General features: G+C 42.9%; 1 protein-coding gene across 12 annotated transcripts in view; it reads left to right on the forward strand.

Moving 5' to 3' along the window:
• The window catches only part of nrcama (neuronal cell adhesion molecule a), a 51,141-nt gene that overhangs the window by 7,881 nt on the left and 15,946 nt on the right, over positions 1-27,314 (forward strand). For 6 of the 12 annotated variants that reach the window (XM_058624356.1, XM_058624360.1, XM_058624362.1 and 3 more), the window contains exons 2-15: positions 13,377-13,431; positions 20,301-20,481; positions 21,224-21,241; positions 21,525-21,630; positions 22,024-22,217; positions 22,314-22,436; positions 22,666-22,836; positions 24,403-24,514; positions 24,760-24,944; positions 25,318-25,449; positions 25,551-25,694; positions 25,805-25,916; positions 26,027-26,193; positions 26,727-26,874. In XM_058624356.1, coding sequence (XP_058480339.1) covers positions 20,373-20,481; positions 21,224-21,241; positions 21,525-21,630; positions 22,024-22,217; positions 22,314-22,436; positions 22,666-22,836; positions 24,403-24,514; positions 24,760-24,944; positions 25,318-25,449; positions 25,551-25,694; positions 25,805-25,916; positions 26,027-26,193; positions 26,727-26,874 — 1,721 coding nt within the window. In that variant the 5' untranslated portion in view covers positions 13,377-13,431; positions 20,301-20,372. Of the gene's footprint in view, positions 1-6,698; positions 6,819-13,376; positions 13,432-20,300; positions 20,482-21,223; positions 21,242-21,524; positions 21,631-22,023; positions 22,218-22,313; positions 22,437-22,665; positions 22,837-24,402; positions 24,515-24,759; positions 24,945-25,317; positions 25,450-25,550; positions 25,695-25,804; positions 25,917-26,026; positions 26,194-26,726; positions 26,875-27,314 lie in introns of all 12 variants that reach the window. The other 6 variants (XM_058624358.1, XM_058624366.1, XM_058624368.1 and 3 more) reach the window with 2 other exon arrangements.

Below are 27,314 nucleotides of genomic sequence, written 5' to 3' on the forward strand. Positions count from 1 at the left end.
AAATTCTCTGCAGGATCTCTGTCTCACCAGAGAAAATGACAAAGACTGACTTGCCCAAGATCCCAAGGGCAAACACTTGGCCGGATGTGGAGCGTGCTGCAGATCAATAAAAATATAGACACCATGGGTGAAGCGGCTCTTACAAGTTGCCCTCTCGTTCAGTTGTGTCAGCACATTCGGTCCTTGAACTTGAGCGAACTGGTTCTGGAAAGTCCTTGAATTTGATGTGCACCAGGTGTGGGAACACTGAAAAAGGACATGGTGTTAGGGTGGAGCTAGACCCACGATAGTCAGCTTATTGGGCGACAGAAAAGCGCCACGCCCTTGCGAATGCGAACTGTAGAACCGCTGCTTTAGAAACCTTCCGGGGTACCAAAGTCCGTGCACGCACCACAGTTCCCATCTCTGGGTTAATACCCAGAAATAATAAAGTAGATCATTACACAGAAAAATAAGACGATGCAACTATAACGTGACAAAATTAAGGCTGGTACTACTTTTTTTTAGGGAGACTAACAAGGAGACTGATTTGTGCACTGTCAGCTTACCTTGCCTGCAAAGCACTTAGGATTATTGCAGTTGGAGGTGACGTACAGATGAACACACTTCAGGAGGAGACAGTGGTCACTCAGGGAAAGTGAAGCTTGTGTAGGTTATTGTTTTGTGTTGATGGTTCTTCAGTCATTCTCTGTGGCGTGATGAGGATTTCACTCTGATGTTGTTTCTCAGATTGCATAGATATACAACTCGCTTGAGATAAATGCTTAAAAAAAGGACAATAGTTGATTTATTGTCAACAGTGTTGACAGTGTTTATTGTCAACATTATATTGTTAACTTTTGTCATATTGCTATTGAAGAAGATGTTTTTGCATAAACTGGTACTGAATTATTGCCTTGCCCTAACCACTGCAGCGCTTATCCTTTAGAAGATAATCAATCAGCTCTTAAAAGGCTTTAAAAATCACTGCTGTCATTGATTTTGACGTACAACATACATACATACATATTTGTAAAATAATAATATACAATATTGTGTACATTATTGTAAATAGCAGCTACCTTTTTTCCTTGAGGAACAACTATCACCCAGAATGCAGGAGCTTTAAAAGCATGTCCAGATCTCCATTTGCATTTAGTGGCAAAATGAACTTGTTAAAAAGATATTCGTCTTCACCTTTTTCTAAATAATAGAAGTGATTGCTCACAGCTTCTTCCACAGGCTCACAGATAATTAACTGTTTTAATGACTTGGCAGGGAGCCAGTAGCCATAGCCGTGGCCACATGGTCGTGGACTGTGTGTGTTTTCTCTGACTGTCACAGACACAAGCTTTTTGCACCATGAAAAAATGGCATTATGAAAGAAAGACAATAATAATAAATTACACATCCACGTTATTAAAATGTAATCACTTCATTGGCCGTACGCACAGCTCTCTGCATTAAGCCTGTCTGCCGAGATTTGTGTCCTTCCAGATTTTCCCACATATGCACGCTGTTGGTATTGACCCACAACCCACTCCATCCTTCCACTTCACTCTGTGATCCATGAGTCATAAATCCCATTTCACCTTTACCCCGCTAAAGCCAAGCCAGCACTCGATTACTTCCCTCTTGCCACAAGAGCCAACGATTGTGTTGTTTCTGCTCTTTTTTTTTGGCTAGCAACAGTGCTAGCCACTACTCTGCTGCGTGGCACCAAACATGACAACATTGTTATCTATTACTCCTACTGTTAAGGCCCATTTATACTCCATTATCGCCCGTTTAATGTCTCTCTCCGTCACTACCCTACATACCTCCATGCGTCTTTTGCATTGGTATGGACTTTTACACAATACTTCCTCTTGAGGGCAGTGCCGAGTACCAAGTGGCAGGCATCAACAAACAAAGCAACCATTAAAAGGGGTTATTTTTATTGTGCTCGATCCGAAATGGACTGAAACGCAAGCGGATTTCGGGGCGGTGGAATGTAAGACCACTAAATGTGAATCATCCCATTTAGGGGGAATATTCGTCAGTGTTGCCAATGAGAGAGATCGATGACGAGCGGCATGTTCAATATTACTACTTTTGACAACGCCGGATAGCTCCTCGAATAAAACCACAGAGAGATCTGGCAGCACGTTTTAAAGATGCTTCACTGCAACTGTAGGTTGTTTCTTCGTCATTTTCCTGACTGATTGCGACTATAGACTCTATACTGCCCCCACGGGTTCCGGTGGTATGGCTCCATTTTGTCCGTCATCGTAAGCTCAATGCCTTCCGTCTCCGTCTTTAGTATAAATTGAGTATAAAAGGGGCCATTATTTATTCAAGGGTGCACTCCTGTTGCGTTTCCCATGATGCCTCCTCCACTTGCTACCCTAGTTGTGTAGAGCTAACAGCTAAACTAGCAGGTGAGGCTGCGTATATGTTCGTTGGTTTGTCATCAACGGTGTAGACCCCAAAACTACTTCCATACATGGTTTTCCAGATGTTTTGGTGTTGCTTGCTTGTGTCACTTATATCTTACCAATAAGGCACTCAAAGGGGGACCTAATGTCTGTGTTCACAGTAGTCTCTGCTGGATTACTCGGTAATTACCTCAGACAGTCTGATGCACCTCTAGGCTGTATATTTAGCACTCAAACTGGTTTTTAAGGTTGCTTTCCCTCCCAATTTTCAAACAGATATCTGAATACCCTTGTTCGTGACCCGGTCGGAACAAGGGCCTTTCTGCATGGAGTTTGCATGAACATGCAATATGGGGATTAGGTAAATTGGACACTCTAAATTGACTGTAGGTGTGAGTATGAGAGTGGTTGGTTGTTTGCATGTATGGTCATTTGCATGTGTGGTCCTATAATGGACCCCGACCCTCATGTGGAGGATAAAGCGGTAGAAAATGTTGGAATGGATGGTATTGACGCCAGTTAAAACCTCTGCTTTTTTTTAGATTGTGTTATCCACGACAGCTGTAGGCTATATATATATCACGCGCCAGATATGTACCTAGAGATCCGTGAACGTTAAATTTTGTAAAGTGGGTATCACATTAGTTTTCCCACGGTGGTTTCTTCTGCACACACTCATATAATCAGGTAGCTTGTGTTACCTGGTTATGTGAGTGTCGGGTGTCAACACAAGGGAGTGTCCCATATATTGTTGGATCACATAAAGTTCTTGTTTGGTTAGTAATCAAGCAGTTAATACCACCACGATCTCTAATGTTGTCCCGCCCTTTAAATGTATGCTGTATCCTTTTATACACACACACACACACACATCAGTATCTACCTGAGGATCTGGCTTAGTTGTTACTGCACGCCTCTGTTTGTCTATTACCTCTTTCTGTCAGCCTGTCCTCAGAGGCTGATGACTGATGTACATGTTTGCTCTGTATTAGAATCAACATCTTTAAAAAGTACAATACAGGAATTTTTTTTGTGCCTGTTGAGTCTAAATATAAAGAAATGTTTGTACTGGTAAAAAAAACACACAAGCAACCGTGCATTGCTAAATAATGTTAAAAAATGCAAACAAACAACACAAAAATGTGTTAAATACCTGCATTCTTCTTCGGCTCCAGAGTGATTCTGCCCCATCGTTAGCTCAAGGTCCTTGATGTTGCGGGATCAAGGTTAAGATAATGTATCTTATTAGTCTGCACCAGCAGCTGCACTGCAAGCTATGGAGCAAGTGTAGTGTGTGTGTCTCATCTGCCATGGAAGATGATTCATGTTTGAATTATGGATATCTCTTTTTTTCGCATACACAAAAATATGTTCCTTTTCTTCCTTTGGTGTGTCAATGCCAGGCCTTACAGGGCTTCACTGAGTGATGAATTATTGAGCTTTTTGCCCCTCTTGTCACTTAGACTCACAACTGTCCATGTTACGGGGCTGAATTTGGAATGACAAGGGAGGTACTATTCTTGTTCTTGCCTAGATGCAGGCTCGGAATCAAGGTTTTGTATTCCGTTGCGCTTTCAAGACAGTTTTGTATGTCTTTTCGTACATTTTTGATGCCAAATTCACTCGGGTTGTGATCATTCACACTGATACACTGATTGACAGTGTGTATCAGGTATCATAAATCTATAAGTGTCAGTGGGAATGCTTGTATTGACACAGAGATTATTGATTCTAGGATTAGGGCTGGGGGCCTTGCTGAGGGTTTTGCTGAAATCAGAGTCCCCTGTGTCAATTAGCTGTGTGGTCCCTCACAAAGCTGGTAGGAGTGGGTTAACTCACTTTAGGGCCCTATTTATATGATCTATAGCGCAATTTCGCTTGTTACACAGCGAGCAAACTTGGCAAAATGTGAGGCGCCAGGATGAATTGTTCATAGGTGAATTTGGGCATAACATCGATTAAGCCAATCAGAATTTTTGCTTGTCATTCCCTATAAAAGTCCGGTGCGACTGTGCCAGGCTATTTAAATGGCGAATACATGAGTGAACGATTCTCTGCCGAGGAGACGGCTATGCTTTGCCAGTGGAGCATAAAAACAATCAGACCATGAAAGCGTTGTTTACAGGCGGAAAAAACTCAAGGCACTTTGAAAGAAATGTGCCAAAGTCAGATTTGATAAAGCAAGCACCAGAAGTTGATAGTGATGACACAGGGAAGGCACATGTCGCTTTGAGACGATACGTCGCGGCGGCACGATTGTGCGCGACGGAAGACAGAAGAGACCGAAGCACGACATAATCAAGACATAAAGGATGTGCCTTTTTTGCGTCTGTGCCCTCTGACGCACAGTGCACCGACTGTTTCCATGTCCTTTTATGCATAGACTGTGTATAAAGTATTCAGTCAAATGAACAGTACAATAATACAATAAAATAGAACAATAATAGTGCTACGTGGTGGGCCGCATGTATAATGGCACATTTGCACAGATGGAGTTGTAGACTTTTCCAAAAAAAAAAAAAAACCCCTGTGTGCTGTTTTTGCCCGGAGTTGCACACGTTCGCTCCGACAGCATCTGCTTTTAGAAAACCAAAGTGCTGACTGGGGCCTTTGTATAGAGATAAATCTGGCCTCTCTCTTTTACAGCTGGCTCTGTGCTGTTTGCCACAAGCTCAGCATCACTGACCAACAAGGCAGAAGAAATCCATGGGCATTTATCTGTATGTGTGTGTGTGTGTGTGTGTGTGTGTGTGTGTGTGGAATGAGGGACTATGAGCATGTGCTACTTAGCGCCATGTAAATCGGATGTTTTTCTCTTGAGTTTTGGGTCTGTTTCTAAACTGTTAAGACTAGAGCTGCTCAAGTCATTTAATTCGGCAAAACAACAAAGACAACATAGAATAACAACGTTATAGTGAATGTTTAAGTACAGTTGACTAATATCATCTTTTTAAACGCCTGTAAGAAATACTGTACATGACTGTTTCACTGCTAAATACTCAGGTGTGCATCAGTTAGTTGCTAAGATATCGGCCCTTGGACCCGAAGTAATGAAAAAACAAAGGAAACATTCAGCTGATAGTTGCTAAAAGGTTCCATAGAGTTGCTAGGAAACTGCATTAGTTCTCTTACTAATGACCCCTTTCACATTACACATTACTTAAAACAGCACTCTAATGCATGGAGTTTGTTTGCGCAGTGTTCAGTGCAGGCGGATTGTGTAAGATTGAGATGTTTTTCCACGTCTGCTCACCAGACATTAAGTAATGAAGGGGTTTCCACATGAAGTACAAGTAGTGATTGAGTAATGCATGAGTTACGGTCAGAGATTGACAGGTTTGTAAGAGATATTGATTCTTTTCTCCTCCAAAAACCATGTTGATATATTAAATTTGGAACTACATTAGTCTGTCCTCACTTCCAAGATTGGTGTCAAAATATAAGGTTATTGGGACACACACACACACACACACACAGTTTTTCTCAATTTACCATCGTCTATAGTGTAAAAAAGCACAAAAATAGCACAATATATTTGTGTCCAAATGGTAGCAAAAAGGTGGACATGTAATTTTAGCAACCTGTGACCTCTGAGCTTCGGATTCTGAGGTTTGTTATGTCTGTGCCATATTTGACTGCAGGTCAGGGTTGTTTCATTGTGGATTTGTTTAATGAAAATCAGGGCAAAGGTGGGAGGCAAATTAAGCGCGTTTGTGGGTCTGTGCATCAACTGCAGTATATTGATTCTGGCATGTTCACGTCGCGCTACGGTGACCCTGCACTCTGCAGCGACATCTCTGCACTACCGAGCTGTGACAGCATCCAAATGAGTTCCACCATGTGGCTTCCTCTTCAGGTGAGGTCGTGGATCGCAGGTTGAGCCACGCGATGGGCTATTGGGTAATTCTTTTATCCCAAGGGCCATAAACAAACAATACAGCACTTGAATAAATTCAACAGCACATAGAGACACTCTTTCAGCCAACATAAGTGCAAAATCCTATTGTTTATATGCAGCGCTCCCTTTTGTCTTGTCATCACCTCAAGTTCATACAGAAGTGGACTTAACACCAGTTCAGTCTCGTGATGTACACGTTTTAGAGCGTTCACTTTTGATTTAATGGCGATTCTTGAGTGGAGTGTAATTAGTCACTTTCCGTTAGATGCACTCTATCACATCCTCCAGTCCATTTTGAGATGATAAGCATGTGTTTCTGCAGCAATGACAGAGGTCTTTTTGCAACCAGTGGAGTCGCCCCCCCGGTGGCTAACGACTATTTGCATCCTTCTTGCATTTTTCAGTTACCAAACCAGAAGGTCACGTCCATGTTCCTGCTGGCGCTTTGTCGAAACAACTTGGAAAACAGCGATATGCCAGTGATTTACAGTAATCCCATTGGTTTGGCCGCCAAAGAGAACGCGGTTAGTGCACTGTCGAATGTCAACGTCACTTTCATAGTCGCAGGTTTTTGTTCTGAGCAGCTTTTATGTCTTGTCGCTTTCTCGCCACCGTTTTAAGCCTGAGAACAAGGTCCTAAATGAATGAGATCATATGGAGATGTGCTGTTACTTGTATGAGGAGGCCTCAGTTCGCTGCCCCCCCCCCCAAGATATGCAGTCAATATTAGACGTCTCCCAGGCGTCCCACAGGTCGATAGCCTCTACTGTTTGCCCTCCCTTGCACCTTTTGTTCCTCACACTCTTATTTCCACTTGTCCGTCCGTTATTGCCCTCCCCTTATTGCGCTCTGACCACATTTGTCTCCATCTTTGTCTTTCCCTTGTTTTCCCAATGGTTTTGTGCCTTTAGATAAAATGGTCTCCAGAGTGACGCAGCCTTCATAAAGACATTTTTTGCTCCATGTGGTTACATCCTCTCAGGTCTTGGTGGATCCTCAGGTTGTTCTGTATCGGATGGTAACAAGGATATTGAAAGAAGTATTCCAACACATATCTAAATATGTGATATCATACATCTTGACTTTTTTTTCCGTTAAAGCTGTGGTGTGTAACGTTTAAAAATCAACAAATGCTCCTTACGTTCGAACCACTGTCAAATTAGTCCACACGATGCTGATGAAACAGCTCCACGTCTCTCACTCTCTCTGTCTGTTTTTGTCAGATGTTTACATTTCATGTTGCCTGGCAACGCTCCCTAGGACTGCACACAGGAAGTGATTGGTTTTCTGTCGGTACAGGGCAAGGCAACAGCAACATTGCATCACTTGGCTGCAAAACAGACTAAAAAACCACAAAGACGAGCCCTTATTTCACTCGGTTTCTGTTCTCAAAGACCAAACAGAGGCAGAAAAATAACAGCAAAAGTTACGTACTGCAGCTTTAAATGAGAGGTTGGTGCATGTGTGTTTGTGTGTGTGTGAAGGCTTGCCTCTGTGTTTCTCTCCTCAACTGATGCATGATTGTTGACTGCCTCTTTAATGCCCCGGAGGTCACTTGCTTATTATATGAGTTTCATTATTACACATATAGCTTCATTGCCCTTTATGTGTTCCCCCGTATGTGTCCACAGTCTTTTTTCAGCGCTGCATTTGTTCATGAACTAAGTGCCGCCGTTGGTGCCAAGCACAGTCCAGTAGGTGCGCGTGGCTGGAAGTCAAAACCATACTATGGACTGGATAGGGCTTTGTTGTGTGGGGAGAGCACGCTTTGTGTTTTCATGAGGTTTTTCATGTCCCCCCAGCGAATAGCCCGGGGGCATCATCTCCCCTCCACATTCAGCATTAACATACAAATCAAACTCTCAGGCAGTCCCCTCTCTCACTGTGATTGATTTAATGGACGCGAGCGTCGCATGGAGGAGAATTTCATCTGCACCGGCGCTCACTCTCACGGTCACATTCCAAATCGTCCGCGTCTGTTTCCCGTCTCTTCGTCCGGACCTCCCGCTCTTCCTCTTCTGCAGGGTGCTGTCGTTATCGTGTTTCCTCTTTCATACGCTCCCTCGGTTAAGGCTGTAAAATGAGTCTCATGATTGGATCTGGTCCCCAGAGAGGGCTCATACCTGGACACTTTAATAATACCTTCTACTCCAGTTGTAGAAAGTGGAGCGGCTAAAGAATGCTACTTCCAGCTGCTTGTTAATCTTGATTTATATATATATTTTTTTGCTCTCTCCGTCTCTGTGTGCACGAGTGATGCTCTCGATGACTCCATTGTGTGCACTGTGTGTCGCGCAGAGTGGGAACAGCAGGGTTAGAGGGGGAATTGTCTCTTTAACCTCTCTCTGGAAAGGGGTAGAGGAAAAAAACCCGAACTTTCAGGAGGCAGTAAATCTCTCTGATTAAACCCAGGTCTGTGCTGTGTGACTATGTCTGACTGTGTGTGCTGTCTGTCATCTGAAGGATGAGTGCGGTTAAAAAAAACACTTCAAATAGTCATGGTAACCAACCATTTCTCTCTCTCTCACACACACACACACAATGAAAAGGGTTTAAACTGCTCAGTGGAAGCTATAGAATAGCATGTGACATTTTTCTTGTCTTGAAAAAACAAGTTTTTACAGTTTGGACAAAGTGTGAAATCTAGAGTGTGCCAGTGCAGAAGAGCAGTTCAAGGATAGTGAGATAGCCTCTTTACATTTCCAGGAACCTTGGAATGTTTTGACATAGCCAAGGACTCCATGAAATCAAGGACCTCCAACTGACATTGACTGAAACTAGTTAGAACTTAGAAACTAGTTAAAGGAATACTGCAGCGGTTTGCATTTAGCTTTGTATCGCTAGAATAGGGGTAGTGTTTTTGAAAACCTCAGAAATATCTTCATTCCTTTCTTTGTTATGTGCCCACCAGCGACACTTCCTGTCCTGTTAGCGTAACTGTTAGCAAAGATGGCGGACACTGTTTACATCCTGGGAATGAGGGTCCCGTCCCCCTACGAGTGGAATTAGCGTTGCAGTTAAAGCTGTTTTATTTGTGACAACCTTTAAAGATATTAATATCTGAAACTGAGGTTGGGTAGCGCAATTTTTCAAAAATACTACACCTATTCTAGTAATACAAAGCTAAATGCTAATCGGTGAAGTATTCCTTTAAGGTCTCTTTCTTGCGTCGTGTGGCACTGGTCGTTAAAAGTCTGGTGTGGTGATAATCTGCCTCCGTTTAGTTTTACAAATGAAATGGAAGTTAATTTGTTTGAAAAAAAAAAGCCAGAATCCATTTGTCTGTTGGGAAAATGCAAAGCCCATTTGTGTAATTTTTTACATATTGAGGCATTTTATAATGACAGTGGGGCATTTTGTGCAATAAAGCCAACGTGGGGGGTGGCCGTCTTAATGAGGTCATTTGTCATTTTCTGTGATCAGGAACATGTAGCCAAATGAGCATAGACAAAGAAAACACACACACACACACACACACACACACACGGTGATAATAAATAACCCTAAGGCCTGCAGAAAAATCTCTTTTGACACACAGATGCTATGTCTGTTACCAGCCCATGAACAAACAACCTTCAGGCTCCTGCTGCAGACTGTTGTTAGTGTTCAGGTGTTACTGCAGTCGCTGTGGAGACACGTCTCGGCAGTACAGCGCCGCATTGATGTGTTTCTGCTCCGTCAAACCCTTTAAGCTCATATACTGAGTGTGAAAGTGGATTTAGAGAATGTTTAAGACGAGTATTTTTGCATGTCCTGCTCCGGGGCAACTGGTGTCTGCTGGGAGTCCGACGTTTTAGGGTCATTCGGGACTCATTCCTCTGCTATGAGCAGGAGAGAAATGAGTCCAGAGCCAATTAGACGAGAGCTTACACCTACTAATGATGGTGCAGAATTGTTCCAGCTGGAAAACACGGTGCTTCAATACTTATGTATATTATATTTCAGCTATTGAGCGTAAAAAAAAAAAAATCACAATTGATGCCATCATATACTTTGTTTACTATTAATATCGTTGATTCAAATATGCGACGATGGCCCTTCTACGCAAAATGCAACGAGATGCCTGATCGCTGGAATGTGTGAGTGTGTGCATGAACCCGCTAATGCAGAGCTGACACAGGGGTTGTTGTAATTTACCAGTATCTGTGTATGTGTGGTGATATTTTGTATTAGGAATCAGGCGAGAACAGCAGTGGTCGAAGAGGCCAGGCCATGTGTTAAGTGTGTTTTTCATGCAGCTGCCTCTTTCGCTGATTGCCGAGGCCCTTATCCTCGAGGGATTTTACACACAAACACACACACACACACACATTTTTTATTCATGCCTGGGGTCAGTTATTCTATCTTCATCTGTGCACCCGCCCCCCACACACACACTGAAACATTCAGACACACACAGTGCACTGCTTCCCAGTGGATCCATAAGCTCAGACAGCTAATTGAAAGAGGAGATAGGCCGTCAATTACAAGGAGGTGGCATCTGACTTTGGGACATATCGCCAGACACATTGATCACACAGTACTTTGTGAGCTTAAGGATTTGTAGTAAGTTGCAGCTTTAACGGAGCCAGTGGGCCGGAGTCGTCGTTTCATGCAGGGTTCGTGTTGTAATGCATCAGAATTGATGAACAGGCCCAGCAGTGAACTTGGCCAGGTAGATTTATTTTTAATGCCGTTGTTTTTGACTTGCACTTCTCCCATTTTGGCAATAATGGACTTGTTCAGGCGTCTTTTTAAGCAAATGGGGATATTTAACCATATGTCCGTGAAAAATAGTTTTCAAACATTTATAACTATAAAATAACTTCTTTGCTATGCCAACCGTCTCCTGGCTCACATCGTTGATCTCATCACTGAGCAAGAAAGCAAATAATGACATGCCTAAAAAAATGTGTACATACTCAGTTTAAAGAGAGGAAACTGCATTCTTTTTGTTGTATGGTATCCAGGTCTTTCTGATTCCGTCTCCATGGTAACGCAGTGGAGTTTGGGGGTCAGGCCTGTTAGCATTTCTCCTCTGCCACCTCCAGCTCTCATCTCTCTTCCTCTCCTTCCCCCCCGATGCTGTGATGATGAAGCACATTTAGATTTGCCTCTTAATAATGCATGATTCTCTTCCCAGAGGCCGGGGCTTCTTTTCTCGTGCCTTCGCTCTCTCACACACACACACACACATGCACACAGATTTTTCATCCATCATTCTTGCTCTGCTTCTCCAGGCCTAATTTCTACATATCTTCTCACATCCTCAATCATTAGCAAAAAAAAACAAAAACAATTAGAAGAAGAATGTTTGCAATTGTGAAGGACAGGTTGACAAATGAGGTCAGGCAGGAGTCTCCATGGACTATGATATTGTAATTTGTAGTGAGAGTATAGGGCAGAGGTGGAAGAGAGCCTGGAGAGGTGGAGGAGTGCACTGGAGGATGTGGCGCTGTCTGAAAGACAGGAGGTGGAGCTGAAGGTTTTCACTGGGAGTGACCAGGATGGTCACGGAAGTAAGAGAGGCAAGGTTGAGATGGTTTGTTCATGTGTTGGGAGGGAGGGAGGAAGGGAGGGAGGGAGGGAGGGAGGGATAGTGATTATGTTGGACAAAGGATGTTGTAGATGGAGCTGCTGGGCAGAAGGAAAAGAGGAAGACCACAGAGAAGGACAATTGGTGTAACAGAAGAGGACACAAGGTAGAGGGCAGGATGGTGGCAGATGAAACGGTGGGGTGACCCCAACAGGAAGAAGCTGAAAAAGAAAAGCCAATATCATATCATATTATGTCATATCATGTCATATCCCGGCCCCCATCTGTATTAGCCTTAGAAAAACCCACATATGTCAACCATAAGTTTAATTCATCAATTTATGTCATCATCATCATCAATGTCTCATCAGAGATTAAGGAAACATGTTCTGTTGAAATGCCGGCTATACTGACAATGATGTTACAGCCTCTTAATTTCAGTTGTAAACTTGACTATTCTCCGTCGACTGCACATCGTTCCGTTTCCATGGGAACAGGCCACAGTTTGGACATTGGGCTGGTTGGGTTCCCTATTTAAATTTCGCTCTCTCCAACATCAACCGCTCGTGTTCAATGGAAAGACTCCCCCTCCCATCCGTCACTGTATCCAGTTCAAACTGTTTGACCTCAGCCTATCAATGCTCCTCCCACGTCTCTGTGAGCTGACTACACTTTTAATGGCCTCACGTCTAAATGGGCATGGCGTTCTTTGTCAGTCACATTTGTTTGTGCTAATGCAAGATGAATAGAGCGCCTCTCCGGAGATTATGTTAATGCATTCACGGACACGTGGGTAACCTTTTATTTGTGTGTGTGTGTGTCCTGATGGAGGTAGAAGTAATAAAAGTGACTGGAGACATTTTGGTTATTGATTGAAGACCTCGCGTTCGGGAAGGCACGTTCATTTATTATGTATTCCCTGGAGAGTTACTAACCCGTGCCCATGTGTTGGTGTTGCAGTGTGTGTGACACTGGGTTAATATGACGAATGAATTGATGACTCTGGGGACAGATTTTATTTTTTATTCCCTTTTGTCAATTAAAGGTTTTTTGGGTTTTTTTTAATGCATGTAGCTGCTTTTATGACAAAAGACAGAAATGATTATTTCGCTTTTGCATATCATGTAAATAGTAAAACATATCAGATCAGGGGTGTCAAATGTACGGCCCCCGGGCCAGAACCGGCCCACCAGGAAATTTCACATTATGATCAGAATCTAATCATAATGTAAAATACTATATTTTTCAGTTCCAGAGACCTGTTGTGTGAGAATGTTTTGAGCCTTTGTAGATCCACTGTGATCTGTAAGTTATAATAAAACTTAGCCATAATATCATTGAATATTGTAAAGAAATTTTAGGTTGTTCCTCATATGTTTTGTAAAAAAAAAATACCTCATTAAATGTAAAACAAAGGGGAAAATGTTGGAGTCCTTGTCGTTTATAGGTTATTATTATACTATTATTTTACTGAGTTTGACACCCCTGTCTTAGATTATTCAGTCTGTTCAACACCTTCATAGTAGCATGACGCATTAATGGCTAATATTCTCTCTCATTGACGCAGGTTTTGAACAACCATCTGAAGACAAACTGTGGCGCTTGGAGTTGATTCCTCACAGGTCAGTGAATGATTGATTTGAATTTCAGTGAATCCACTTTTTTTTACTTTTACTTTCACAAATTCAATCTGATTACAAACATTTTGAGTACTTTTTGCTCAGGTGTGTTTATATAGTTGGTGGAAATGATTTTTTTTGCCTAGGATGTGCTGAAAAAAAAAGGATATAAGACACTATCTATATTGCAGATTCTTATCCCCTCTATATATACCGTATGTTTGAACATAGCAATGGAAAAAAGCAGAGGAAACGGTTACAGAAACATAAAGAGATAAAGCGATTACACTGACAGCGGGGCTTTTGCTTTACTTACAGACTACACTGCACACTTTCCATTTGAATACCAAGCTCTAACTAATAAAAGCTTGCATTTATGTGCATAGGAAATAGGACAGTAGTACCCAGCGTGCTGCATTTGATTTCTGGCAAATCCATAAAACATATTTGCCAGTAGGGAGCGAGTGAACACGTGCTGCAGCAACATATTACATAACGCCACTACAATCTCTGCACCTCCGCTTACTATCATACCATCCTGAAAAAACGCCATGAGAGCACTTCACATGCACCGAGCCGTAATATTAAGTGAGTCGTTATCCCGACAGTCTATTTTAGTTTAAAGGTGCCATTAAAAAAAAAGATTCAGTTATTATAGATTGTGATAATGGATCTTTTCTCCCCTCTGTTCTCCTCTCCATGATTAATCCTGATGAGCAGATGGGTGAAGGAGGAAAAAAAAGGGAACATGCCAGCTTGTTGTGCTGCTATAACACCGCCCCCCTCCCCCCCCCCGCCCGCTCTCACCTACCACCCCTTTCCCATCATGCCCCTTTTTCTCCTGTCATCATTTCAGTCTTTCGTCCCATCACTCACTCTTTCGTGTATCATCACATCCTGATATTTGGCTTTGTCAGTCAGTCTATTGGCCGATCTGACCATCCGTCTGTCTTATGATTCATCGGTGCCAGCGACTGCTGGGCCGACTGACATCATTTATACAGAGCATGTTCCCCGAACAACATAACACCACCACTTCTGATTCGAAGAAAGATCATCCTGCTCGATATCTTTGAAGGGTTCATTTATACCTATTACAACAAGGTCTTCGGATCAGGATCAGCCCTAATAAAATAGAAGACGTATGTAGGAGCCACAGCCATAAAACGGCGTCAGACTTGCCCTGAAGGACATGCAAAGGGGCCAATTGTCAGAGACGCACGGTAACTCATGTCATGGCAAAGCCCAGAGTCACGTACCAAGGCCTCGTGCGTTTGTCTGCTCATCAATACCTTTTTTTTTTTATTACTTAGCAACAGCACAGAGGAATACTAATGGAGCTTGGCTCTGTGACAAGCCTGGCTGGATTTATCGCATGTGGCCACTGTCACATTGTCCCACTGTATTAGAATGACATTAACCACTGATGCAAGGTCCTTTTGTCATGACTTGTGCGTAGAGAAAAGAAATAGAGTTGTTGGATGAAGAGTTTGGAAGCATAGTATGAGGAGAACATCTCAACACTGTGTTTTTAAGCGATGACCGCAGACTCCACTCTCATCTTTTCCTTAACCAAGCACGAGGGGACAACTTGCCGTGTGGGAGTATGCATGGAGAGGAAAAAAATCGATTGGCCGTGTATGTGTGACCCCGCCTCCATAGGCGGCACCATATCGCTCCATAAGTGAGTGCGTAATGAATCAGTTTCCTGTTGACCTTTGCGTCACAGAAAAACAAACAGGGAACCCCGACGTGGATATCGTGCTGTGGTTGTACATGCTGGAGTAATCGGACTATGAATGTCCATGTATGTTAGTCAGACTAAGGCTAGCTCGATTTTAGTTCTAACGTGTTTACATGACATTAAGAAAACTGAGTTATTCCACTCACACTTGCATAGTGAGCTATTTTTTATTTTATTTTAAAGCGATTATACACTTCTGCTAATTATAATTTCCGACAGGCTGTACACTAAGAGGTGCAATGCTGCTCTTCACAGTTCTAAGGTCTTAATTACAGTTCAAAGTTCTTTATCACATTTATGGGACATGCTAATGGGTATAGCCTCTTCACTTACTACCAATAAACCCACCTAAATGTTACACGGTGGACCGCCACTCCACCATTTCACTTTTATATCGCACGCAGAGAGACACGCACTTGCCTCCTCCCTTGCTGAGCCCACAGCTTTTGACGAGATGACCTTAGACAGGCGAGACATGCGCGCACTCTCGTGCACGTGCTCGTGCAGATTGGCACGCACCCAGTAGCCAGTCAAGCCCCCCCCAGCAGCCAGCGAACCGGTCCATATGGGTGGAAAAATGTGCGCAATCGTCCACATATCACAGCAGTATAATTGGACGGAAGACAGAGTGCATTTTAATGGCAGCTATCAGTGATGGCGCTTAACGAGTTACACATGGACGGATCCAGTGCTTTGTTTTGAAAGTGCTTGGTTTGAAATGGTGCACACTTGAAAGGGCTTTACCACGGAGCACTCTGTACAGTTTGAGTGGGTTAATCATATTGAATGTTCTCTGCCTATGAATTAAAAATAGCACACTGCGCCTATTGTGTCAGATTGGTATTATTTATCCTTTAATTAATCAGGCTATGAACACGCAGTCCCCAACGTCGCAAAAGACAAGTTCACAGAAAAAGAAACATTTGCAAGTTAGTATAGACTCAGTAACCTTAGACATAAGAGTTTAAGAACCAGTTGTAAGGATATAATCAGATTTTTTTTCCTCCCCTAAAGACAAACAGAACTTTGTTTTAAGATGCAGCAGGTGACAGAGGAGGTACCGACCTTTCCAGTTTTCTCACCTCCAGACACAGGATCACGCTGTGATTGCGCCTGGAGCACAGCTGTTGAGATTCACTTCATAGAGAGGCGGGGATGCTCACGTTCCCTGAATAGGAATAAAAGGAAAAAGGAGAACAGGAAATGACATTGAGATACTCTGTTCGTGAAGGTCACGCTATTCATACGAGGAACCGAGGAGATGCCTGGGAATGTGCTGCGGTGGGTTTGAATGTTGCTCAAAGTAAGAGTAACATTTCCCATGATTTGCGTACAGGTACGTTGAGCAGGCACGTGAATTACAAACAATGGCGACAAGTAAGGACAAGAAATAATAACGGTACAACGTTGGCTTCAAAATGTACGATTGGATATCGATGGACATGCCAAGATCCTGACTGACATGACTAATGACTAAAACTAGTAGGCTGAATAGGCTGCTGCCTCCTTGACGTCAATGCCAGTGCCCTTACCAACTGTAATTTTTGTCTTTAACTACATTGCACAATTAAAAAAATTGATATCGACATCATTTTGGCAAAATATGTTAATTTCAACTACAGAAGAGACTAAATGACATCTGCAGTTGGGGCGCAGGGAAAAATACCGGTATATATGCGGTATTGGTTATCAGCCTAAGTGTGGATATTTGCAAAAAAGTACAATATCATGCATCCTTACAGGAAATGATCGCATACCCTTTTCAAACTAAAACACAGCCAGCAGTGCAACTTCTCTGTTTTGAGGGGTAATGTGGTCAATAGACTTAAAAGAAAACCTTTAGTATTACGGATGTAGCCGTATTTGAGCTGTTGTCACATTAACAGACGTGTCACTCCGTGCCCTAAAAATTGCCCCCCCGCTGTCTCAGCGTTATTCCAGCGGTCAACATGACGGACAATAGCCCCCGCGGTGTGGTTGTAGAGGGTGCGGATGGCCTGGCACATGCTGACCATCAGCAATTCACAAAAGCCTCAGAGAAAAGCAGGCGCTGGGGGATTCTGTTGATGGTGCTAGAATAACTGACTCCCAAAAGGGAAGGCCCCGGTGTGTGTGTGTGTGTGTGTGTGTTTTTGTGTACATGCAAAAAAAAAAGAGGCTTAGAGAGTTTGTTTTGATTAGTTGGCTGTGTGTGATCCGGTCTGGGAGCCACTGGAGACAAAGAGGCTGCCCTGTTTTTTGTATTTTCATTGCAAAGAAGTGGCGTTAGTGCAGAGGAAGCTCCTCTTGCCTGAAACCCAAAAGTGAACCTGTTTCCTGGAATGTGGTGATATTTTCCCCCGGAGATAACACAAAGAATACCGTTTACCCCTTCATACACCTTACATCTGCATTTGTGTCCAAGTATTTGTCCAAGCAATGCGTGCGCACTTTATTCCCCACTCCTTTCTGTAATGTGTCTCCTTTCCTTTTTGGAGTTGCAATGAAAAGTGCAACACTATCCGTCCATTGTCTGCGCCATAACTGTGCTTAAGTAAATAATACTTAACTCTGTAAAAAGATACGCGACTTTCCGTGAATACCTCGTCAGAGTACTGCACATTTATGTAGGCAAATAATACCTCTTGTTCAGTCCAGTCTGGGTTTTGCCTCAAAAATGTAGGGCCATTTTTCTCACATTACAAGCAGACTGGGAGGAGCGAGAGATAAGGGGAGGAAGAGACAGAGCAGATGGCCAATAAATGTACCAAAATGACAAATTCAAGAGTAGAGGTTGGAGTTTTCTGGCCTGTCTGTCTATGTCTGCCTCTCATGGTGACCAATAACACCTGCCTGTTCAGCTACCAGCCCTTTTGTTTGACCTGTGCCGCAATAAATGCTGAGGTTATGCACTGCTTAAAAGCGGCATTAGTTCAAATGTAGACGTTAACAATGGGTCACATGACCACTTGTATAAGAATGGGGTCACTAATAGTTTATTTTAACTCCACCGAGCTTCAATGATGCTGGGTTTTTGGGTGCAAATCCCCCGTTTTGATTCACCGATGAAGCTGCTGTCAGATTAAAAGCAACTTGTACCATAAAATAACAATTAAACACCACCTAGACGTCGTCAAGAACGGCCATCATTTGTTACAAGGACATAGTCCTTTTAGTCTTTGCACTTGTGGTCTTTTTTGCCTCCCTAAAGCACGAGTGCACTTCGTTGTTTACACTCGGTTGCTCTGAAATGATCAGGCTTCATTGTCACTGCAGTCTCCTGCGTGAAGCCAGTCAAAAGCCTGAAAGGCGATTTAAGTGGCTCGCGTTACAGCGAGACAAAAAGGTGTTTGTTGGGCGTCATATGAGCAGCGGTCATGCCTGTGTGGTCGCCACCTCTGTGTTTAACTACCTGTCCAGGGAGTTTGGCTGTTTATTTTAATTTTATGTCTGTTTTTGGACCATTTTCAGACCTGATCGGACGCACATTCCCCTTGTTGAAAAGTTGAAGAAAGAGTCGAGAAAAACAAGTGTGCTTTCTCAAAGTCGTTACGTGGCTTCACGTCTAGGCTGCAGTTCGCCTTCCATGTGCTTGAGGGAACTCAGAGCTCCTATTCTAGTGACCTGGTTCGTTTTAAGAACGTACGCGACTGCAGATCAGTGTGTCATAAGACATGTTGCTCGCGGTGAGAGGAATATGGGCCTGACAAGGAGGACAAAGAGAAAGCTTACAATCTACTCCTGTCTATATGGAAGCAGCCCAGCTCGGTCTGTTGTCCCAGATATGTCACTGTGATCTGAAGTGACTGTGTTTTCATTCCTCCCCTGAATTCTCCTCCTGCCTCGTCCCACATCATCGGGCTGTCGTCCTTCACCATCTCCTAACCCGGTGTGATTCAAGGCTGTGGAGTGACCGATCCCGCTTTAGAGGCAGGACGATTTGCGAGGGTTGCGTCACTTGCTGTACCTCCGCGTCTTTCTTTGCCAATGTTGATTTAAGTGGCCCCCGATAATTGAAGAGTAGGCAAGCTGTTTGCAGTTGCTCTTCATCAAGCATCTCATCTAACACTCGGCAAGAAACTGGTAGGCCTATTGTTGAACATGTCAAAGAGGACTAAGCAATTAGTCATTTTCAAAAGGCTGGGGAAACATTTTGTTTTTGTACAAAAAGAATCATCAGATTGATAGATAGATAGATAGATAGATAGATAGATAGATAGATAGATAGATAGATAGATAGATAGATGTCCCTTTTATACAAAAGGCATGTTTTAAAAAACAAAGTTAACCACGTGAATGTGGCCACAGTCGCCGCGGCTGGGGAGGCAATTTCTCCTGCAGCCGCATGGACGACTGTTGTAATTAATCTGAAGACGGGCCACTACATTTGCATGATATCATTATTGCCCTTTCCATAATTAGATTGGAAGATTTAGCATGCATTGAATTCATTCAGTCGTGTTGTTTTCCCTCCTTCTCTTCCACTCTCTTTGGTCTTACCCTCTCGATTAAGTACAGTAGACAGTAATATACAACAGGACGTGCTGGTGATAAACTGTGTACTCTGGATTTCCTCCCGCAGTCCAAAAACATGATTAGGGATTAGGCAAACCTGGATACTGACTGTAGGTGTGGAGTGGAGTGTTTGTCTCGATGTGGCCCTGTGGTGGCTTATTACTGGTCCCGGGCCCAGGGATTGGGAAACCACTGCTGTAGAGAAGAATGCAAACGTGAACACTTTAAGCACCAGAATGCACCAAGATGTTGGCAGCTGTTACACTTACTAAAGAATTATAGACTCAAGTGCACTCCTCGTGGGTTCTCCAGCATTAGAGCGTCAGTTAAAATGGCTGAAATCGGGTTTGTTTTGTCTTCTGCTGCTGAAGTCTTTACACTGGCAGAATGATAGGCTCTCCTAAGTTCACAGTTAAATGTAACAAAAGTTCAGACTAAATGTTTATGTCTGTGTCCATAATTCACTTCTACACACACATAGTTTTTGTTATTCTGTGTCGTCGACGGCAGGTTTACGTTTCACTTGATGGATGTGACATTTATTGACAGCTCTTTTTCTGATAATGCAGTCAGAGTCAATGTACGTAATTGAATAAAAACATCACATTAACCCGCACACTGTTCCTCTCTGTAGTGTGGATCCAGACTTCACCTTGTCCACGACCCCAACTGCTGTTGAATTTGGGGGGAAAAAAAGGCTTTTACCATGGCACACTCGACCGCTGACGGGAATATGGTGTGGGTGTCAGGCTCCGGAGCTGCACTATTGATATTCTTGAGTCACATGACTTCAGCGCTAGAAGTGCCCCTTGATCGTAAGTATCACCGCCACCGAGATCACATTTACTCTCAGGATGCATATCTTACAACTTCATGACCTTTAAATTTGTGCTATTTTTAACCACTTGTTCTTTCTGTGAGAACCACGAGAAAAGACTTTTTGCATGTTTTAGCATGTGGTTGTTTCTTGTTAAGAAACATTTTGAGAAACCGTTTCCCTTAAAGGTCCAGTGTGCAAGAATTAATGACATCTAATGGTGAGATTTCACTCTATTCGCCTATTATGGGCTTAGCATAGTTTTTTTTGGAGTAAGTGTCTTCTTTAAAACACCTGCTTTGTCTAATTTTTCCCTAATTTTTCCCTTTTGGTCTTTTGAAACGGCACAAGATGGTGTTGCCTAGATTCCTAAAGTACATGTAAAAGGCTTATTGTAAGGCTACAGCTTTTTATTCTATAGTGGTTATAAACATTTCCTAAATGTACATTAAATGTATATTAAATTTGGGCCACAAAACCCTGTCAAAGATGTTACACACTGGACCTTTAATATTCCATCTACTTTTCTTGCATTTATTGTTCCTGCTTGAAAAAAAACCTATGCCGCGCATGGCCGTTCAATTTCAGGCAGGCTCGATCAGATGCTTAAAAGTACCCGGAAGATTTATGTTATTTATTTTAATCTGATTCTGCTGTTCTTTCCAATCACTGCAAAAACTAACACACTTTTCCTCGACATTCTACCTACTATGAAATGGCGTTTCATGATGGACTAAAAGCTAAAGTACTGGAAGGATGTAAGTTGGCTGACTCGGAGTGTGGAGTTTTTGCTCTTCTGAACTGAATTCATTTGTCACCGTGTGTCGAGGCATGCGGAATATTTAAAGGCGCCTGCGCTTCTTTCATTCGTTGCTTGTTTTGGAGTGGTGCTCAAATGATTTGGGCGTGTTTCAGGTGTGGCTGCATGTTGCATGTCGCTTGCCCTGTCCTCTGCTTGACCTATGCAAGTTCCAGTGTGCTGTGTCCGTGCATGCCTTTTTGTGCGTCTGACCCTGAACACTTCCGTTTGTGTTCCTCCAGTGCCTCAGCCCCCGACTATAACGCTGCAGTCCCCAAAAGATTACATCTTCGATCCGCGGGAGAACATCGTCATCCACTGTGAGGCCAAGGGGAAGCCGCATCCCTTGTGAGACGATCACTTTGACTTATCCCAGCATATGAAACAGAGAAAGTTCACATTGTTTGCATAATCCACTGTTTTCTTTACCGCTCGACAGCACAATAGCAGGAGAAGAGCTGAGACTGTAGAGATTTCCTGTCTGAAATTACTGATGTGTTGCTGAGGGTAACGTAACCCGAAGCAGTGTGGAAATATGGATCACCATAGCAACTGTTGTTACGGAGAGCAATAGCTTAAGAGATACCTGGCAGAGGGAGTTTGCCACGGTGTCGATTTGCCGCCAGTCTCTCAGATTATATTCAGCTATAATCCAAGTCCCTGCTATGAGATCAGTGATTGAAGTCCGTTTGCAACAATATATAGAGATATTGTATTTATTCATCTTTATTGTTATCTTAGCTTCTCCTGGACGAGAAATGGGACCCACTTTGATGTTGAGAAAGACTCCAAGGTCCTGATGAAGCCCGGTTCAGGAACTCTGGTCATTGACATCAGTGGGGAGAAAGCGGAGGCTTACGAAGGGACGTACCAGTGTACAGCCCATAATGACCACGGCACGGCTGTATCCAACAACTTTGTCATCAGGCAGTCCAGTACGAATTCTTTTTATTTATTAATACTTTTATTAATACTTGCTAGAGTGATTGTGAACAAAAGCCCTCAACACTTGTGTGTGATGTGACTCGCAGGGTCCCCCCTGTGGTCAAAGGAAAGAAATGACGCCATCACTGTGCAGAGAGGGGTTTCCCTGGTGCTGCAGTGCCGGCCCCCTGCTGGGCTGCCGCCTCCTCTTATACTCTGGATGGATAACAGTAAGTCATTTGCATATTTATCCAACATGCCACTGTCATATTACCCACAGTGAGGTATTTGTGCATAGATTCAAGGACTTTTATTTGTCAAATGCACACAGATAAATATTAAATCATTCAGTGTGTGTGTCCAGTTCCTTAAAACTAAGTAAACATCCTGATATGTGAATCAAATGTGGTTCAAATGTTGGTAAATACAACCAGTGATTAACAATCCCACTATCTGTAGACCTTCAGAAGCTCCCGCTGGATCAGCGCGTGTCCCAGGCCCTGAACGGAGACCTGTACTTTGCCAACGTTCTCCCAGAAGACACCAGGAGCGACTACATCTGCTACGCCCGCTTCCCTCACACACGGACCATCCAGCAGAAACAGCCCATTTCAGTCACTGTGCTCGACAGTAAGTCAAAGCAGTTTGGCATGAGCTGAAATAAACTCTTTAGGAGTTTTAGTTTCTGCAGTCACTAGTTTACTTGGAGGCTTTTTCAATGGCTCGTCATCCTGTATTCTGCTTTATACAGGTGCCTGAAAAATGCTTTTGCTTATAGGATAGGAGAAATTAAAACAAGTTGTAAAATGAAAACTGCTCTGCATATTTTGAAATATACAACTTCCGTGTTTCATGTTTTGCAAAATCAAATTTTGGTTGCTCATAGCATAACACAATCTCTTTTTATTTGATTTAAAAAAGTGAAATAATAATTTTGTGTTTGTACTTTAAGTATTCTTACTTAAATTATGTGAGTTAACACAGCTGTAAGTTTTTGAAATAGCTTGAAAATGGCCTGAATTTAACCTTGGAAGAGGTGTACGAGCTCTGTCTAAACAGCTTTTTATGTTACACCTATACTGGGACCATATTTTAGCAGTAATATTAGTAAATTAAATGCAGGAAACCGCCTCTGTATGTCCTCGATGTGCATGCTCATGAATTTCTGTTATATTACAGTGGAAAGAATGAATGAGACTGTGGCTGCTTTACACAATATCACTGAGTTCGGTAGCGGTGAGTGTTGTTGATTCATTCAGCCTCCTCTCAGTGTAAACCCAGCCCTGCTTTTACTCCCTGGCATAACCATACCCAACGTTTAACTTGACCTCAATCCCCTCCTCTACAATTAAATATCAAAAATACTTTTTTTTTTATCTGGTCAATTTTATGTGAAAGTTCATTCTGATGCAAATTAAAGAGAGTGTCAAATATTTTCTATTTATAATGTGTACATCACTTTTATGTAACATTTATCTACCAAGCTCTGAACTACATTTAATTTTATTATATTTTATTTTATTTTATTTTATTTTATTTTATTTTATTTTATTTTATTTTATTTTATTTTATTTTATTTTATTTTATTTTTATGTGTGCAGAGACATCATAGTTACAAGTTCAACTCCACCCCTGGCAGGTTGTACAAAGTTAGCAATGCAAGCTCCCAGTTCAATACTCAACTCCCTTGTAAGTCGCTGTGGATAAAAGTAAATGTGTACATTTGATGCTGGCGTGACATTAATTATCAGCAAACTCAACCACCAGCAGCATCAAGCTGACTTCAGTGATGAGCAAAGACAGCTGTATGTTCATTTTAACATCTGCATCTTCATCTGTCGCCACGCTCTGAATTGGAAGTTGGTGCGCTCATGATTATTTTTCGTTACTTTTAAAGTACTGATAAGGACAACATGCACAATCTTCATCTATGTGACTTCAGGGTTGCTTTCTACCAAGATCGGCCATGTTACCATAGCAACAAACTACCTCCCTGCAGGGCGATTCCTCTTTTTTCCCTTATTGTCAGTGCTCATACTGTTTTTAATGTGATCTATCCCACCTGTTCATGTTGACCAACCAGTTTATCACCGGTGTATATTGGACTCTCCTTCTGTCCTGTCCTTTGTGTGGGTAACTCAAACATTGATGTTGTGGCCTTGGTTCTGATGTGGTTTCATTTCCTCATGTGTTCAGACAGACCGGAGGGGGAGCATCGCCCGGGTTTCATGTTGCCTCTGGGCCCCGCTAGCACCCAGATGGTTCTGAGAGGAGAGACTCTGGTACTGGAGTGCATCGCTGAGGGCTTGTAAGTGTGAATCGGTTGCGATATATATATATATATATATATATATATATATGTACTGGGTGATGCAATTTTGACAAAAATAATAATAATGACAACAAAATATGTCAGGACAGCATTTGTTTCTCCTCGCAAAACTTTTTTTTTTTAAAATGACCTGGGGACGTTTCAGGGTTTTATTGGGAGCAACAACTGTCAGGGCGACGGTAGCTCAGCTTACCAACGCTGTGTTTTGTCTTCCGTGATAGGCCCACTCCAGAGATCTCATGGCAGAAGGATGGAGGCGAACTGATGAGCAGCAGGATTTCCTTGCACAACTTCAAAAAAATGCTGAAGATTTCTGATGTGAACGAGGCTGATGCTGGAGATTACCGCTGCACGGCCACAAACAAACTGGGAACTGCGCACCATGTCATCAAGGTCACTGTTAAAGGTATGCACACCGACTCTTGTCAATTTCAATTCAAGTGTGTATTATTTAATTCTCAGTTGATAAATATTTGAGCCAACTGAAAAGTAAAGATGCAAAGTACGATGAGACATTAAAAAGCTGTTGGTGGTAGGTTGGTGTAGTGGTTAGTGCTCTTGCCTTTGCACCAAGAAGCCCCGGGTTCGAGCCCTGGTTGGAACAACGGCCTTTCTGCATGGAGTTTCCTTATTCTCCCCATGTGGTTGCTTCCTGTGTGGCCCTGCGTTGGACTGGCGAACAGTTCAGATTGTACCCTCCCTATTGCCCTATGCCCTATGAGATCAAACAACTTTATTTTGTTCAATTCTCACTCCTCTTTATTCTTGTTCATCCACAGCGGCTCCTTTCTGGATCAGTGCCCCCAGGAACCTGATCCTCGCCCCAAATGAGACTGGCATTGTGACTTGTCGAGTCAATGGAGAACCCAAGCCACAGATTAGCTGGTTTGTCAACGGAGTCCCCATAGCAAGTGAGTAAAACGACACCATGCTTATGTTGTTCTACAAAAGGCTTTGGTATCGGTATTTGTGTAAGAACTTGATTGAAACATGACGTTTGGTCTGGTGCTAGATACTCCTGAGGACAAGAGTCGCAAAGTGGAGGACGACACTGTGATCCTCAGCACTGTGCAGTCAGGATCCAGCGCTGTCTACCAGTGTAATGCATCCAATGAGTTTGGCTACCTGATGGCCAACGCTTTTGTCAGTGTTCTTGGTGAGTTTGTCTCTGTAGCTGGAAACATATTCAAACACTGTGGTAGAATCTCTCATGTACAGTCCACTTTCAAGAAGTAGTTGCTGAGACATTTGGTTGTCTTCCCACAGCTGAACCACCGAGAGTGCTCACTCCACCCAACCAAGTGTACCAGGTCATCACCAACAACCCGGCGCTCCTTCACTGCTCCTCCTTTGGCTCACCATTACCGACCATCACATGGTATGATTTAGATGTACACACTTACGTATTTAATGATTTTCCCAAAAAAGTACTGTCTATCATTATTATTATCATTATTTACAATAATGATCTCTGTCATTTGTGTGCAGGTTCAAAGACAGTCAGACCAGCGTTAAGGATGGAGACCAGTATGTGATTCATGAAAATGGTACGCTGGAGATCCACGTGGCCCAGCCACTAAACAGTGGAAAATACACCTGCATTGCCACCAACAACCTGGGGATCAAGGAGAACCATGTTTTCCTGGAAGTTAAAGGTGAGCTGGGGTCCATAGCTACACACAATGATACTGTTGGTTTCAGTGTTGAGCTTGATTTATACTCACACATCTGCTCTCAGTTGATATGGATTATATCAAAGAGAAGATAAGGAAAGATTGGTTTATTGTTTTCTGTTTTGTTAAGATCTAAGTACGTTTTAATCACTGCTAAATTCCACCATCGTCAAGTCTCTTCCATGAGCAGCAAACCCAGAATCGAGAGGAACCTCCTCATTACTGATTTAGCCGACAAGATCCAGAACCTTTTGTCTAAAAGCAAAGTACCTGGGGACATTTCCACACACAGTGAAACAGAGACCCCTACTGGTGATGACATTTTATACAGGTGTCAGGAATGTAATATAGCTGCTGTATGAATCTGCTTTCCATTAGAAGAACAACAAACTCATGGTACGATGCTCAGGGCGGAAGCGAAACACAAAGGCATCAGAGGAAATGTAACATTGGAGGATAGTAATAATATGGTGGATAGCAAAGATCAAGGCAATTTTCTTTCTATCTTCCCACAGAGCCCACACGCATCCTGAGGCAGCCAGAGTACAAGGTGGTGCAGAGAGGAATGAGCGCTGTGTTCGAGTGTAAAGTCAAACACGACCACTCCCTCGTTCCCACCATGACGTGGCTGAAAGACAATGCAGAACTGCCGGACGATGGAAGGTACGAAACACTTTGGCGTTACAGTGAGAATCACGTCTTATATCAAGCACGAAGCTGCGCCAAGTCTGAATGATTAAAGCTGCAAGCAGCATTATGCGGTCGGTCGCAGCCACCGTGCTGCCAGCGGGTGGCGCTATGCTATTGACTTTTGAGCTGATCTGTCAATGTATGGTTGCCGTGGCCACGCCCTTTCAAATCTGTGAGACCTCATTGTCTCAAGGCGGGGGCAGTAGCTCAGCGGTAGAGCGTGTGTTCTTTCAACTCGAAGGTTGTGGGTTTGATTCCCGGCTCCGCTAGTCTACAAGCTGATGTGTCCTTTGGTGAGACACTTAACCCCATGCGGAATGAGTATGAAATATGAGTGTTTAGATGCATGAATGGGTGAATTGGTCATCAAGACTAGAAAAGTGTTACATAAATACTGACTGTTGCCATTCATC

This window comes from Solea solea, chromosome 3 (assembly GCF_958295425.1).
Source record: "Solea solea chromosome 3, fSolSol10.1, whole genome shotgun sequence".
Classification (NCBI taxonomy): domain Eukaryota; kingdom Metazoa; phylum Chordata; class Actinopteri; order Pleuronectiformes; family Soleidae; genus Solea; species Solea solea.